The sequence below is a fragment of the Trematomus bernacchii genome, unplaced genomic scaffold, assembly GCF_902827165.1.
Source record: "Trematomus bernacchii unplaced genomic scaffold, fTreBer1.1, whole genome shotgun sequence".
Lineage (NCBI taxonomy): Eukaryota > Metazoa > Chordata > Actinopteri > Perciformes > Nototheniidae > Trematomus > Trematomus bernacchii.
In genome coordinates this window covers 1,402,632-1,419,162 of record NW_022987905.1, presented here as the reverse complement: position 1 = coordinate 1,419,162, position 16,531 = coordinate 1,402,632, and the positions used below count along the sequence as shown (strand labels likewise).

Here is a 16,531-nt window from a genome sequence, read left to right as displayed (position 1 = left end):
TTCCAAGTGTGCTATAGTGTTTTGTCTGTTTTTGTATTTCACGAAGTATAGATTTAAACATACTCAAGATAAAGCTTTTGAGCCATTTTGTATATCTGAGAAAAAGAAAGAAGGCCGAAGTAAAGTATGGCAGAGAAATATAGTCAGTCTTAGTTATACTGCATTTTTCTCGCTTAAAACACAGTGCCCTGCCATCATTCATCTACTTGCTTCTCTGTCACACAGGCATATGTTAGAGTCATCCTGTCATGTCGCATTTGGTGAACTTTAAGATGCTCCTGACCTGCTTTATGTCGCTGGAGGGCAAGGAAGCTGTGGGGTGGGATGATGGGAAGCAGGCTGGTGTGCAGTGTCCCGGTGTGAGTCTCTGGGGTCAGGTATAAGAAAGTACTCATACGACATGCAGTCATGTTCATACTAACATGTATTATTTCTTCAATGTCATGCCATGCTCCCTTAGCATGCTCTGGTTCCGTTTCCCAACTCTCACTCCAGCCGTGTGACTTAATCAGTCTGACAGACTCTGGGTGCCTGGGGAAAGACTCTCTCTCTCCGCAGTGCCTTTCTCCTCAAGTTTACGCTCTCTGTGACAAACTAATTGTGGCACCTTTCGAAAATGCACTGCTCTCTGTTTGACGGCTCTCTGTGGTCTCATCACACTCACACACATGCATGCGCACACGGACTAAGTGCACAAACACTGCCACACAGAGAGAGAGCGAAGACGCAAACAGGTACATGCAGGGACACACAAGAACACAAGATTATGCGAAGACATAAATAGACAAAATGTGGTTAAAAAGCAGAATGTCCCCCAGGCACACATATTATGCCTCACACCCTTCTCCCCTAGACACCTTCCTCGTTCCACTAAGTGCTTACTCAAACAGTCCCCATGCATAAAGAGGAAGCCGTTCTGCTTATTGGTTTACTGTTATTGAGTGACATTCTCAATTAGTTTTCATCAGAGTCTCGTGGTGTCTGACCTCTTGAGTTCTTTTCAAAGCTCATTATAAAAGCAATGGGATTCTACGTCCGTGGTGCTGACTAACCTTGGCTCAGGTCCAACACATTCTGGCTAACAAAGTGGGCAGAGAAAACTTCCTCCGGTGGATAAGGACCTCCCCGCAGGGCTCTGATGCTTCACAATTTAATTCGGAAACACAACAGCACCCCAGTGGCATCTTCAACAACTCCACTTAATCTGAGACCTAGAAAATATTTTTATTTTTCTTGAAAGGAGAAATGGCCGACCTCAATGTCTTTTCTTTGGGGACCTGATAAAACTTGAACAGAAAGCCATTTTTTAAAAGGCCAGATAGGAGGGATTTTATAAAAAATAAATCTTAATTAAAGATCCAAAATGTGATTGTTAAAGCATTTTTATAAAACAATAAATGAGAGTGAATTAAAGACCTTTTCTTTTATTCACAAATGCAATCTAACATCAGGGAATGAATGACATGAGGTAGATACAATGTGCAAAAGATAAAGTAAAACTTCTGTGATTGAACTTTCCTCCCCATTGTGCCAAGTTATTAAACTCACCCTAGAGTGCTTCGATTAGTTGTACCTGTACTTTCTTGAAGAGATATGAGTCAGACTCGGATTCCTGTCTTTTCTCAGAAGCAGTGTTTTCACTTTGCGAAGCTGAGAGCTTTCATTCTCTCAAATGAAGTTCAACATCACTCACTGTGCACCTGGCATTTCATCTGCTAATGGGGTTGTTGCACATTTAGTGGCTCTTTTGCATTTTACAGTTTGGTTGGTTGCATTTATTTCTATTTCTTATTTTTTCTTTCCCAAAAAAACAGACAAAGTTAGAGTGGTCCATCTGGAGCCCCCCTGACCTGCTTTTCTTCCCGAGGTCTCTGAGATGGACAGCAATCATACTGATAGCAGCTGACAAACGCTTCCCCTGACATACCATTTCACCCTACTACCATCTCTTGTCGTCTTCTTCCACATGCCTAAGCATTTTAACAACATTGGCTTCCAGGCCCTCACTGGCCTGCCTGCATTGATGGAGCAACGGTCCCTGAGAGCAGAACAATCTGCAGGCTTCTTTTTTTTTCGAAAGGCAAAACAAGTAGAGAAGCAGGAGAAACGCAAAGGAGGGGAAAGATTTTGAGGACACGGATAAGGGACATGTTAGGGCGGCTCAAATATTCTCTCATTATTCTCCATTTTCAACAGAAGCAATGATGAGAAAGAAACATTTCCTATCTCTCAAAGTGGCAATTTGCCCATTTAATGCTTGTGTTATGCGGGCCTGACATCCTTTCATCCACCCTCTCCGCACTAATCTAATTCTTTTTTTTTCCTTTTATTTCTTGGCAGATAATTCTCACTTTATTTCCATTAAGCTTTGTTTGTTCACAGCAATCTGTTGCTGTAATTTATTAGAGCTGTCAGCCTAAATGATATGGCATGCCGACACGGCCCGGCAAATCGAGGCTCCCCCCTTCCCCTTCTCCTTTTATGGAAAGCTGCCCTAGATTTTTTTTAACAGGGAGGAAGAGGGAGGCATTACAATTAAGGTGGCGACATAGACCCCCTGGTGGCCACGCTCTGGGACCATATGTCCTGTCAGAGAGATGCCGGCCCTCAACTCCAGGGAGCTCTGGGTTGAAATCTGGTTCATGTCTCAGTGGGGGAACACCACTGCCCCTGTTTCATCATTAAATTGAGGATAACATATTCTGTTTGAGTATGAGCCTGTTTTTTCCATTGTTGCCTGTTCTGCAACACAAATTACCCATTCAATTGTCTCCTTTTCATTCCCGATACATGCACACGGTCAGGATATTTGTTGTTCAATTAAACCTGATGCATGTCATGCTTTAGCCGCCACATAATACACAAATATTCAAAAAGTGATAACCACTTGTGTGATGCCACAAAGGAAGGCTATAATGGCTCATGGCGAAAAAAGGAGATTAATCAAATTAGAGGCCGAGATGAATAGCATCAGCATGTCTCATTCTGCATCGCCTTTTGAGGCCCATTCATGCATGCCATTCATTGTCTCCTCATTATAGATGGAGGGAATTAACATGACTTTTCCTAAAGCAAATAGTCTGCTTGGTTTGCTATTTTTCTTTTCAGGTTTGCGATGTACGACGGATGCATACTTATCAATTCTGTATGAAGTACATGTCCTTCTCCCTCACAGGAGGCCTAAGTGGAAATGCGATAACAAAGAGACCTCACAATCTTCACTTTTTTTCCTTTCCGAGCCCTGGAGACCGTTCGCTCTTATTTTGTCCTGTTCCCCTTTTGTACAAGGCGACTGCTGGTTTTTAAGATGAAAGACACTTGTTTGGCAGCCTTCAAAGAGTCACAGCACTCTGAAAGTCACTTGTATTGCAGAGCTGTTCATTTTCAATTTTAGATCCAATATGGAGGTGATGATCAAAAAATCAGAGCTGAGGGGGACGCTAAAAGATATCCACTTTGGAGTAAACAACAACAATAGCAATCCCCAGACCCACAGAAGACTCTCTTCTAAGGACTGTCCTTCACCTTGCCGAAGAGGAGTCACATCAATATTTCTGTATTTGAAAAAATCAATCTAAAAGGTTTTAACAAATTACTTATTGCTGCCTTTTTCCTAATTTAGAAATTAGCATGGACAGTTTTTGCAGTTTTCTAACTCCCTATATTAGGTCCACATCCTATACGGTGTTTTATAAATCATTAAACTCTTTGTAAACATCTCAAAGCGAAAACAAAAGAGGGATATCAAAGCCTGAAGCATTTACAGAGAGCTTGCAGAGGAGGACTGACAGAAGACCCCAAGCCATTAACACTCAGTGTGGAGCGTACCACTCTGATCTGGAGGAGACTCTTTAGGCTACAGGAGATCCAACATACATTTATGAGAGATAGTTTCTCCATCTTTCAAATGAAGCTGTGCCGGAGTTTCTGCAATAGGTCTGAGCAAATAGCCTTTTTTTTTTAAATTGAAAGCCTTGTTAATAATGCAAGCTCATAACCTCAGGGAAAGTTTAAGGTCCATGCACTGGAGGTGATGGGGGGGATTGGTGACACCCCTGAACATCCCTCTGTGTGCTGTCACAATCATCTTCAGATGCCCTTCTGCATTTGTAATGTCCTGCTGTGCCGTGTCACCCTGCATTGGGACAGAGGCATTGACTTTTCCCAGTCAGATCAGAGAAACATAAGCTAAAAGTCACACAAGGGTATTATTATTTAAATAATAAAAGAAAGCTGTTGTTACTGTAACAGTCCTCCACTAACAAACAGCGTGGCATCCTTTAAAAAAACATTGACAAGTAGTTTCAACCAAAGCTGTTTAGAGTAAGATAGGCACCCAATGTGCAGTAATAAAATTAGCATACAACGAAAGCAAGGAATTATCACAATTGTGCTTGTTTGCATATAAGCACAAATACTCTACTCCGACAACAAATACACTGGTATTAAGGATTAGGGCTGCATGAAGCAGATATGTTTTAATTTGTGACAAGAATGCTCTTCCTTTTGAGATTTCTTTCATTCTTTCTTGTTCTTTCTTCTCCCCTCACTTTCTTCCCCAAGTGCTAGATACATTTGTTTACCTTGGAAGGCATTGTGTTGTCATTACCATCATCCGTCTACTATAAGATAACGTTGACTTTCTGCAAGGATATAATCCTCTATACTTACAAAAATAAAAAACAAGACCTTTACTTACTTTGCTTCCCCCCAACAATCCTTCAGATTAACATTCCATTTCCGTCTCTATTTTCTGTGCATCAGTACTGACCATCGCACACCACATTCCCCTTAGGACAACACTGTTATATATGAAGACATTGCATGGTCACATATAGATTTCATATCACAAATCGAGCCACTGCAGAGATCAGTGCTTTCAACAAAATCGCAGCAATAACACTGCTACCGTTTCCCCCCCAAATGCCTCGTGGGTTTCAGTGATGAAATGAATCATAGATCGCACTGAGCCTCTCTAAACCTGATACACCTGCGATGATGACACTGCAAGGTAACCAGGGAGCCAGCAATTGACAGTCCATTTTATCTGAACTATCCGCTGATCCTACTTCCTGCTCTTTAAAGAAGATGAGTTGACCATGGTGGACCTGCCTATCCACCATCTTGCCTGATGTTATTTCTTTAGCAGGGTGCTGTCCACTCATCCGTCATTACACTGGCCTTTCTCTAGTTACATTATCGCTTCAGATAAGGCTTCAATAAACTGCACATGGCTTTTAGGGCTCTCTCTCATGCCACTCTAATCCAATCTCTGATGTGGAGTCTGTTTATCATCTTGCACCGCAGGCATTTCCCCTGTCCCTGCAGTGCTCTTGCTTGCACAGGAAGTAATGGATGGCCTTGCCCTTGGTTCACCCCAAGGCCTTCTAGTTCCTCAACTGTTTGTCTTCAGTTTGACTCAAATGGGTCTGCAATGTGGTATTGTGATTTGATTAAATCAGGTTTAAAAGGGTTGATATGGAAGGAGGCACAGGGGTTGCCCTGCCCAGTTTTGTGAGCCAGTTCTTTGCCATTTAGCATTGGGCAGTGGCCAATGGAAAGTGGAAAAGTGAGATGACTTCAGTGCTCCTTTGTGATTTGCACTAATGTCCCCCAGGGATTGAGGAATGACCACTGTGAATTCCCCCAGGACGCCAGCCAGATTGAAACCCCTGCCAACAGATTTGAAAGGATAGCAAATCATTTAAACTCCCAAATGTGCATTAGCATTTTATCAGTGCCTGGGCCAAGCTCCACAATATTAAATTGCACTTGATAAAATAAAATAAAAATCTGAAAGTGCCGCAAGAGCTCTTCAACCTATGAATCAGCAAAGTGCATATTGGAGTGGCCTTTATAATTATACTTTAATTCCTTTTGTTTACTATGTCAAGTTTCTCACATTCATTTCAGGAATCCAGCTGATAAAGAAAGGACTAAGAGGTGGCAGAGAGTAGTGACATATTTCTAGGGATTGCCTTTAGCTGATATTTCTTATGACAACCACATTATTATTGCGTGTAAAAATAGACAACGTATTAAATTGGGCAGAGTGATTCCCAGCAGTGCCATATTGAAGAAACATCAGACGCACAGGCCTACAATCAATACAGCTGTTTACTCATATAAGGATATCTCAATGTTTGAGGATCAATGGAAACCTTAATTTATAACATGGTACAGAACCTACCAATACTTTCCCGCTCTCAGTGTTCACACACCCCAGGGTTTCTCAACTGTTATTGTGCTCTGGCAAATTGGTAATGCAAGTGAGAGTATTGAATGTGTCCGTGTGTGTGTGTGCGCCTCTCAATGCATGTCATTCTGTGTGAAGGCTGTGCCAGATGAAGCCCTCGTAAACAACTATAATGACACAGAGCCACAGGCCTCACGCTGAATATGTCTGGAGACCAATAGGGGGATTTTCTATCAACATGCAAACCAATCACCCCGTGTCACAGACCTTCTAAGACTGGTGTCAAATGCTCCTGCATTTTCTCAACAAATACACAAATGGGAACGGAGTTGGCACAGTGCCAACATAAGTGGGGCTGAAAGAGTGTTTTGTGGGGGAGGGGTGGTATGCAGGGCAGTTTCTGGCTCCTATGCTAACATTGCGAGCCTCACTAGTGAATGGCCCTTTCTTCCAAATTGCTTTAATTGTCTTAGTGGGACAGGCAGGTGGCTCAAAGCCTCATTTGGCATTTGGGAAAAAAACTGGGAAAAAAGAAAACATGCACATCTATAGATGGGAGTGTTGGGGGAGGGTGGCAGCATTAGACACTTTCATTCTCAAAGGTACACATTTCCCCTTGGCAGATATCAAAAGTGTTGGCTTGGATCAAGAACAAGTTTGTGCTGCCATTGTCTCTGATGTGCTTTACTGAATAAAACATTGTTTGGTATCAGTGCCAGATCAAATAGCCTTTCAAAAAGCCATGGCCCTCACCATTGGTGCCTGGTACCATAGAGAGAACTGTTTTCCTCTCCATATTTTAAAAGTATAAGCTATTCAGCCCTTCCATATTGCATTGCTAAGAAACAATTTGGTGAATCAAAAAAGAAGCACTGGTCCCTTTAACTTTTCCACACCATGGTGTTTTACAATTGTCCAGTAATACAAAAACAGCTTTGCCACAAACAGCTTTGCTAACAAATATTAGTATGATACATGCTATATTTTGTCATTGTTGTTTCCGAAACATGCACAGCAGTTGTAATGGCAGAAAGAGACACATCCACAGTCATCAACAGGTGAGCAGATTCTCCCTCCCCAGATTCTGCTTGTACAAGTTAAAAGGCTGATTTGCATTTATATTGCCATTCAAGGCTTGCAGCTGTAATTGTCGTGGCACAGTAGCAAATGCAGCGACACCAGACATACTCACATGCAAACACACACAGACAAAATACATGTCAAATGTGCGGTATGAAAACCTTCCCCATGAGTCAATTGTCATGAATCTTTGGCATGAGAACGTTGGGACATTGAGAAGCGAAGGAAGAGATGGAGAGAAGAAAGAAAGGTGAGTTCATCCGGGTGTAATATTGAGCTGTCCTAGAAACTTCCCGCCAAACACTAGGAAGTCGTTATCAGATCAGCAACCCAATTCCTCATGTGCCTCCTCTGCTGAAGCACCACATGCATCTTCGGGGTTCTACCCTAACAGCCTTTCACAATCACGTCGATGCATTGGCTGGCTGGTTTACTCACAAATGTTTCAAGCAATAGCGAGACAAATAACATGACACAGTTGGCAGAACTGTGCATTGGCAATGTTTGCATGTGATTTACTGCTTGGATAGAACCATCCTGAAGAAAGGAAGTTTCAGGCAAGGACGTTCAATCTACACATGAACGTTTTTCACATATAAATTAGTCCGCCAGGAATTGCACGCTGAATTCTGGAGGTCACAAAAGCTCTTTGCGTAGGTTACATGTACATTACTGGACATGCATCAGCCTCTTAGGTGGATGTAACAACATATGTAAGTGGCTGTATTTCAAACTGAGGTAGGGTGTACATGTCTACTACTCAGCTAAAGTGACAATACGTATTATTCACAGGTAATAAAGCCTTTAAAGCAGCACCGACCCTGATGTCAAGTTTGAGTCTGAAGCATATTTCCAATAAATTCTGTGTGACTAACATCATTTAAATTAAATTAAATAGTTTTGCATCCAATTACTCTTCATATTTACAATGCAATCTGTAACTTCCTGCACATACAAACTTCAGCAGGGATAAAAAGAGATCAAATTGCATAATCAAGTAAAAATTCCATAATCACTTTTGTAAACAGCAAGGTAAGAGCCTACATACAGTAACAACCTTATAGATATACAGTTTGTATTTTAAATATTATAACGCTAATTCTTTCTTAGATTGTTGCCGAAGAAAAACATAGTTTTCCTTAATTGACTGAATCTTAATACATACTATATGACAGGTGCAAAACTTTAATTTTTTTCATATTTTTTCACCTTTTGTTCACACATTTTACATTTTCACTCATATCACCTAAAGTCTGTTTCCCTGACAGATGTTGACTCTCCGTGGTCTCAGCATGCACGGTAAACAAGCTTTTTTTATAGATTACTTTTGTGTTTCAGGAGTGCCTTCTTTATCAAATCAATCCTTCTTTACAGTATAACTTCTGGAACTGGTAAAATTGTATTGTAAAACATTTTTTAATTCACACATCCCTGTGGTGTGAACATTTACTGAGGGAAAAGGAATTGGGGTGAACATTTTCTTAGCGTGAACAAAAGTCCTATTAATGTTTCAGATTTGCAAAGCGGGATTTTGACAAGAAAGGTACAAACATTGTATTGTTACTCTGTTTGAACACACCTAGCAGAACACCCGTGTTGCACAAGCAATCACATATCCCAGTAGTGAGTTAAAATGTCTATCTATCAAAACCTCGGCTGGGTAGAGACAGGATTAGCAGAGAAAAGAAACAGTCAAACTCTAAAAACACCAACATATTTCTTTTAGCCCTGCTGTGCCGATGCTTTATCCTCTCCAAGGAACAAAAACAGTGCAACTACAGTACTCACAGCACCCCCACAACTGAACACACACAGCCGCGTGAAGCCGACTCTAGTTGCTTCGCTTGTTGTTTCATGTGCATTAAACTGCAATTTAGAAGCCATTAATCCATTCTATAATCTGTCACCAAATAAAATCCTGACTCTGGTTGTAGAGAGTTCCGCACAATGCCCTACATTTACAGGGATTCTTACTTTTTAAAAATCATTGAGCTGCATCCATCTCTTTTACCTGTCGCCCAAGGAGAATGTGTCAGAAGGATACAAATATGACAATAAAGAATGAAGAAGTGCAGCTGCTAACCCTGCCTTCACAGGTGACCCAGTGATCACAACAGCATCTGGTTGAATTACTTAACACTGCCGCCCAACAGACATGTAATCCGGGATAATGCCCTTTTGCTGAGTGCTCCAATCTGGATAAATTCATCCCCGAGGAATGAGATCCAGCAGAAGAGTCTCAGAGAGCGAGCAGATGAGGGGCTTTGGGGTTGATTGGTTGGTACTAAAGAAAACTCTTGGGGTTGGGGGAGAGAGTCTTCTCGATGGATAATGAAGCCCAACAGTAAACAGCTTGATTTTGTTGACTGGCTGACTGACGGCATGAGAGGAAGCAGATCAGATCATTGCCTGGTTTTCCAAGAACCCTCCAAACTAATCATATTCCCTTCCCTGGCTGACCTGAATCCTGACAGACTTGAAATAAGGCTTACATCCAAACTGCAGTCAGCGGATGCACTATACTTATATTCTGTGTTTTTACTTCAGAAAACTTGGAATGTGCCTAAATGAACACATGCCCATCTCTATCTCTATGTTTATACATGTATTGATATATTGATTTAGCTAGTGTGTGTCCAACCAAATACAAATCTTAGCCAAAACTGATTTTTCTTGGAAATACCGTCTCACGTTAATGCCAACCATTTGGATTTAGAGTACAAGTTCCAGCTGTCCAGTGGCAGCCTCTTAGATTATTTATTCATATGTTTACTTATTACCATAAATATCCAACAGGGCCCTGGGCTCAGAGGGATTACCAGGGGTTTAATCTATCGTGGCACAGAAATGAGCAGGGGTCACAGCGGCTGAGGTGACTTAAGCTGGCTAGCCTTGATGGGACATGCAGCACAAACAAGAAAACAAACTGCATCCACTGGGCCCATGGACTGATGGCGTCATCTGTCACTCACTGTGTTTGCATGGCATAATCTAGACAGGGTTAGCATTACTCAAGCCAACTGTCATGTACGGAGGCAAGTCAAACGAACAGGACAAGGACATGTTTGTGTTTCTTTCCAGGAATAATAATTATATTGTACCAGAGTACAGACACATTTAGTTTAAATGTTGTGGTTGTTGGGTTTAAAATAGGACTGCATGCAGAAAAGCTTATGACGATATGCAGGAAAATGTATCTTAGTTATAGCATTGTAATACAATTAATAAACCCATTAATTACGTAGGAGTCCCTATGATCATTATTCGAGCAGTGTGTCTCGCTTACAAATAACCATTCATAATAATGAGCTGAAAATGTGTATTTATGTTTGAATCATTCTCTTTTTTCTTTCCCTTTGGAGAAGAGAACAAATTATTTCTCCGTCTATAAAAAACCCAGACATGACATTGGAGAGACATTGAATTATACTTTGGTTCAGAAATATGTATCAAAGCCTTCCGCCCATGAAAAGCGGATTTAGAGTCGTCAGTCAGCAGTTAATAGACAGCAGTAAATGAAATATGGGGCTGGGGTGCTAAGACATGCTTTCCAAGACTAAGAAACAGCTTAGTCTGGCTGGGTGGTGAATTTGGGGGTTTCTTACATGATATACGAGAGGGTGGGAGATAATGACGACGATGCGGGGGGAGAAGGGGCAGATGTTTTTTAAATATTGGGATTATATTCCTGTGAAGCAGCACTGCCCCTAGTGGGCAAACCTTGAGTCAAGGATAGCCCATCAATATTTAATTTCCCTGAGAAAGTTGCCCAAAAACCCAGTGGCCCGAGACAGTTTGAATATACATTTCACCAGGAGTCGTTCAGAGAAAGAAAAACAGAGAAAGGAGAGACACAGAGGAACAGAGCACCATACACTTTACAATGACAATGTGTGATTTTTATCTAACAGATTCTGGCACATTCAGTACAAGACTAACTGCCCCTCCCCCATCGGGGCATCATGCTCTCACACATCTCACCCTTTCCCCAACAGGGGCTACGGTTTTCAATCACACTGTGCAAAACCTGAAAAACAGAAGGAGAGAGGGACTGCTGTTGCGAGGTGGGAGTAGAATCAGGAGCCAAGTGAAGAATGTGAGAGTGGATGGACACCGCATTGATTGGATGGGAGGAGGAATGGGGAGATGGACGAGGTCCTGGACAAGTTTGGCCTAAGGTGAATGTGTTCCTGCAGACTGTCTCCGGATCCCTCTGACGGGTGCTGTGTCATCTGTCACTGGCAGGAGAGGTGACAGCGAAAGAAAAAGGTGCCCTAGATGCGTTAACAACACAGTCGGTACCATCTCGCAGCAGCTTTCCCCCTCCTGAGTCTGCCTCTCTGTTTTGTTCCGGACCATTTATTTCTCAAAGTTGAGAGGGAAAAAGTGCTCAGAGCCTCTGCATACGGACCGACTCTTCTCTCCTGCTCATTCTCTCATTTTCACGCTCTCTTTCTTCCCCGCTCTCGCAGGATAGTATATGACTGCTATGGCCACAAGTCCCCTCTGTCTCCCTGTTCATAAACATAATATTGTTTTCCGCAGCTTTCTGCTGACACCGGCTCAGCACATAAACAGAGCCGTAATTTCTACAACAATGGTAAGCTACAGGGAAGCACTTTCTTCTCCCTCGAGGCATGAGGAGAGGATGTTGGTTGTTATCCCCTGTTTACCTGGCAGGGAAATAAGTATTTTATATTATGGTAATAACAAACTGTGCGGTAATGCAGAGCAATCCCATCTCATTCCAGTCTTAGCAATCATCTCATTCCAGCTGGTACTATTTCAGATATGCTCGTTGTATTGGGGTTAATAGTAAAATAAAATCCCCAAATAAATGTCCAAACCAGTATGAAGTATGCTTCATGGCAATAAATACGAAACACCTAATTGAAAATGTATTTCTGCATTGAAAAGGTTAATATGGCCCAGAAAGAGTTGACAAATCAGCCACAGAGGGAAAGGTCAGATAATCTACTGATGTACTATAACTGCCCCACAATGAAGGCCTAGAGAAAAAGCTGCTATTGCCTTGACTCGGTTCAATCTGTAGGTCAACTACACAGCTTGTGCCACCGTCCCAGGTCACACACAGTCAAAAAGAAACAACACTACAGCTGACACCCCGTCTGCAAGGGATCTACACCCGTTAAAGCACAGGAGACGCAGAGAGTGAATTAGAAGCTTCATCACACGAGTCGGTTTAAGATGTGTCTGTCATTACATCATTATTTTCTAAGCCAACAGTAAAGTGTAATCACAGCAAATTGTTGTAGAGTTTATTGTCTTCCTTTTTGTGTCTGTTATATACATAAATCAACATGTGAAACAGCTGAAATCAGGGCCATAGAAAATGTTCTTGTTTACCAAGTTTCTGTTTGTGGTTGTGTTACTGGCTTTGAGCTGTGAAAAAAACGGAGATCTCACATTGGATATTTGTCCTATTCCTTGCGAAAGGTTAAAAACCCCTCTGGGAAACAACTGCACATAATAGACACACACACATGCTTAGAATTCAGAGAATGTAGTCCAACGGGACGGGGTCATCCTTTGAAAAGAGGGGGCTGCTGTGTCATTGACCCTGACCCTGCGGAGCGTAAGCCAGGGCGCTCGCTGCGGTCCAGCATGACGCTCGGAGCTGACAAACAACTACTGTCTGATTCTGCCCTGCGTGCGTCCGTACATCACACCACAGAGGTAGAGTTCTCCTGTACTTATCTCAACCTCTATTGTTTTCCAAAGACAACCACCTGGTGGCAAGCTGGGGAAACAACTAATCCATCCTTATTCTGTCCACAAACAGGACTGTCCAGGAATAAAAAAGCAGATACTGTCCACAGGGCTGAAGTTGCCAAGCTATAGATATTTGTGAGACTGCGTCTTAAAGATGCTTTACAATTCACTTTCTGTCTCTTTTGACCAGACCCCCGCAGTCGGACCCAACAGGGAAGGGCTGTCAGTTAAAAAACAATGTGACTCAGGAACGAACGCTTGACTGAACTGGACTAGGGGTTAGAGGGCTTTGTTTGTGTGTGTCTATGTGTGTGACAGGAATATAAAGCCTGAAAAGGAAGTACTTAACTTGTCTCGTCCGAAGGCTACGACAAAGTACCGCTGGAGGAAAGCGCAGGGCACAACTATTCGCAGCTCTTTAAACCCAGCACCACTTATCCTCTAATTTCCTCCTTTCTCTTTAATCATCAGAAATAACGAGAGTGCTATAAATAAAAGCAGTTAATACACACAGATGGTTTGGCAAGACATCACGGCAAGATGTATTCAGAGACACCGTTCCCAGCCAGCAAGTCACTCAGCAATCACAAGCACGCGAGATGTGATGAATAAGCAACTTAATGTGGAAAAGCTTACCGTGTCCGGAGATCCACAGGAGCTGCAGGAGGACCCAAGGGATCATGACTGTGGAGTGGAGAGGGCAAAACCTACGGAAAACAGTGGGCGAGTGTGAAATTGAAGTTGGCAGGCACCAACTCATGCACAGGATGAGACAGTGCTCCTCTGTGCTACTGGAGTAGGGGGGGACGGATGCTACAGTCCCTCAGTGGTGTCTCCTTTTACCAGAGCTGGTAGTGTGTCTTCAGTCCTTCTCTTCCTCTGCTGTTTCTTCCTCTTCTCTCTGTGTCACTCTTCAGAGTTGCCGGGGGTCGGCTCTGCCTCACACGCTCTCGTGTTGATGTGCGCTTTCAGACTTTCTGTGTCTTCACTGCTCAGCACACACACACGCTCACTTCCTCTCTCGCTCGCCGGGTTTCTCTTTGCCCATCCATTCTCAGTCTCTTCAGCCCTCACTTGCCCCCCCCCCTCCTCCTTCTCTTTCTCTCTCATGCTCTCTATCTCTCTCTATCTCTCTCTTGCTCAACCACTCACAAAGCAGACAGGGGATCGAGCTCCTAGACTCCTCCCTCCCCCCCTCCATCCTTTCCCCTCTCTCTCGCTGTGTGGCTGTCTGTGAGGCTGGGAGACTGTGGTCCTCACTCTGGGAACGAGAGCTGCCATGGGAGAGGGTGCAGTTCCAATTAGAATAAGAATAGGAGCGACTTGGCCTCTATAGCTACAAATAACACAGACATCCACCAAAACAAAAAGTGCAGTTTCACCCCTCCTCCCCTTTAAAACCCTTTCCTTGTTTTGGATTCTATGGATGGAGTTGAGTCTTTGGAATCTGTGAGCCCCCTTCCCTGAGAATGGATAAAGACAACATTAGCATTCAAGACCAAAGACGTAGTATTCATTAGTATCCAATGTTTTACCAGGGGTGAGTTAGATTCATAGGCACTCACTCAAAGAGCCATGATGCAAGACGTCATAAAATGCACAAGCGCACTACAGGCTTACGGACATGTTTTCCAGTTATGCCTGGTAAATATTTTAAAAGGGGCATTGCCATTTTCCAGGTCAGTCCACGTGTAAGAGTGCCCTATATGTCCTGGATTTAAGAAACACCATGTTCTTCTGTATATGAAGGAAGCTAAAGGAACCAGCTGGTTTCAAGAGAAGACAAGTACCATCTAATTGACTACTCAATGCACTTTCAACTTATATCAGAATTTGAACAATTATTCATTATTAGTCCTAAAATAATTATAAATAAATATGTTTACCTTTTTTCATTTTTTCTCTTGAACAGTTTTAATAACACTTAACACAACACATATTTTGGGGAGTGTCCAACATGACGTCTGATTGCTGAATGCAGGGCTGAATGGTAATGTTGGTCTATTCATGGGTTTAGCACTTATGTCAAGACTAACATTTCTTAACAATGGACGAATGGAGAGCCACCATTAAATCCATGTGTGATTGTAACTTAAAATTGATAGTAATTAAATTTGGTTGTCATTTGTTCCCCAGAGTGAGTAGTTTCTAATGACAGTAACTAAGGCTTTTCCATCAGGCACAGCTGTACTCTTTGCTTAGTGCTAATTATAAAATGTTAAACTAACTATACTTGTGTATCAATAGTAAACATTAATCCTGCTAAATATCAGCATGGTTGTTTTGCTCGTGTGAGCATGTTGGGAGAGCAGAAATTAGCATTTGTCCCAAGGCACTTTTAATAGTGCCTACAGCATTGCTATTGGCTAAAACCATTTCTTGTATTATTATTCATTTGGTTGTATTTTACATATGTCTTTGTTGTATAGTTTGCCTGAATGTATTTTTGTTTCAAATATTCTAGAACAGATAAAGCATCTTAAATCGCTGTCATCAAATATTGTAAAGAGCAAGCACACCTCCTCTTGAAAATAGTCCCGTTTTCGTTTTACCTTGATGACTTAATTAACATATCTGGAATCTAGAAAAAAATCCCATGTGTTATGAATAATGATTGACATTAAAATCTGGACTAGAGGGAGATACCCTTTCTTAATATAAGATGAACAGTAATGCACAGAACATCAGATCAGAGCTCTGATAATGACACAATAAGCACTGCATGGGGGCTTGGGCTACGTCATATCAATTTAATCCTTCCCTTTGACTTCCTAATCTAATCAAAGGGCCAGAGGATGACAGGTGGTCTTTTCATCAGTGCAACTAACGGATACACACAAAAACAACCCCACTGTGGCCAACCAGAGGCCAACAGATTTGCATGCTGCCTAAGAACATGATGAGTAGGGGCAAAGAATAACAATGGAGCTTATATGCTTGAAGGTTGAGCAATGAGGGTAAATGAGATACAGGAAAACACATTTGTATTACCACAATCCTCTAAAATAAACCCTTATGCTGCGTTCACACCGGACGCGATGCGAATATTCGCTTCGCTCTAATCGCTCCTATCGCATCGCTCTAAACGCTCGAGTTTCACCGCGGCTGCCAGCTGTGTTTACTCGCATCATTCAAACAAGACGCGCTGGCTCGGGAGCTACAACTACAACAAAATGAACAATTTTACCGTGATTAAATTGTAATACACATTTCTAAATGATGCCGAAGTAACAACATACTGATACCGGTTAGTAAAAACCATGAATTAATGCTTGACAAGTCTGCAGACAGACGGCAGGCGAAAAACCTTTTAAAATGCTTGTTTTCTGAATGAAGATCGGGTCGACCAGGCTAAGCTAACGTTGTATATGCTCATTCCACACTCATAACAACGGCCTACAGACATAAATAAACCAGCGACTGTATTCACCATGACACAGACAGTCTGGTTTGTACTTGTTTAACTTTTGTCCAGTTTCTGAACAGATATGAGGAGCTGTGAGCTCTGTGTGCTAAATGCTA

The 16,531-nt window shown here is 42.2% G+C and overlaps 1 protein-coding gene across 11 annotated transcripts in view; it reads right to left on the bottom strand.

Annotated features, from left to right (window-relative positions):
- kirrel3b (kirre like nephrin family adhesion molecule 3b) overlaps positions 1-14,054 on the bottom strand; it is a 162,939-nt gene extending 148,885 nt beyond the window's left edge. For 9 of the 11 annotated variants that reach the window (XM_034114885.1, XM_034114891.1, XM_034114892.1 and 6 more), the window contains exon 1: positions 13,646-14,054. In XM_034114885.1, coding sequence (XP_033970776.1) covers positions 13,646-13,769 — 124 coding nt within the window. In that variant the 5' untranslated portion in view covers positions 13,770-14,054. The remainder of the gene's footprint in view (positions 1-13,645) is intronic. The other 2 variants (XM_034114884.1, XM_034114886.1) reach the window with 1 other exon arrangement.
- Positions 14,055-16,531: the final 2,477 nt, after the last annotated feature.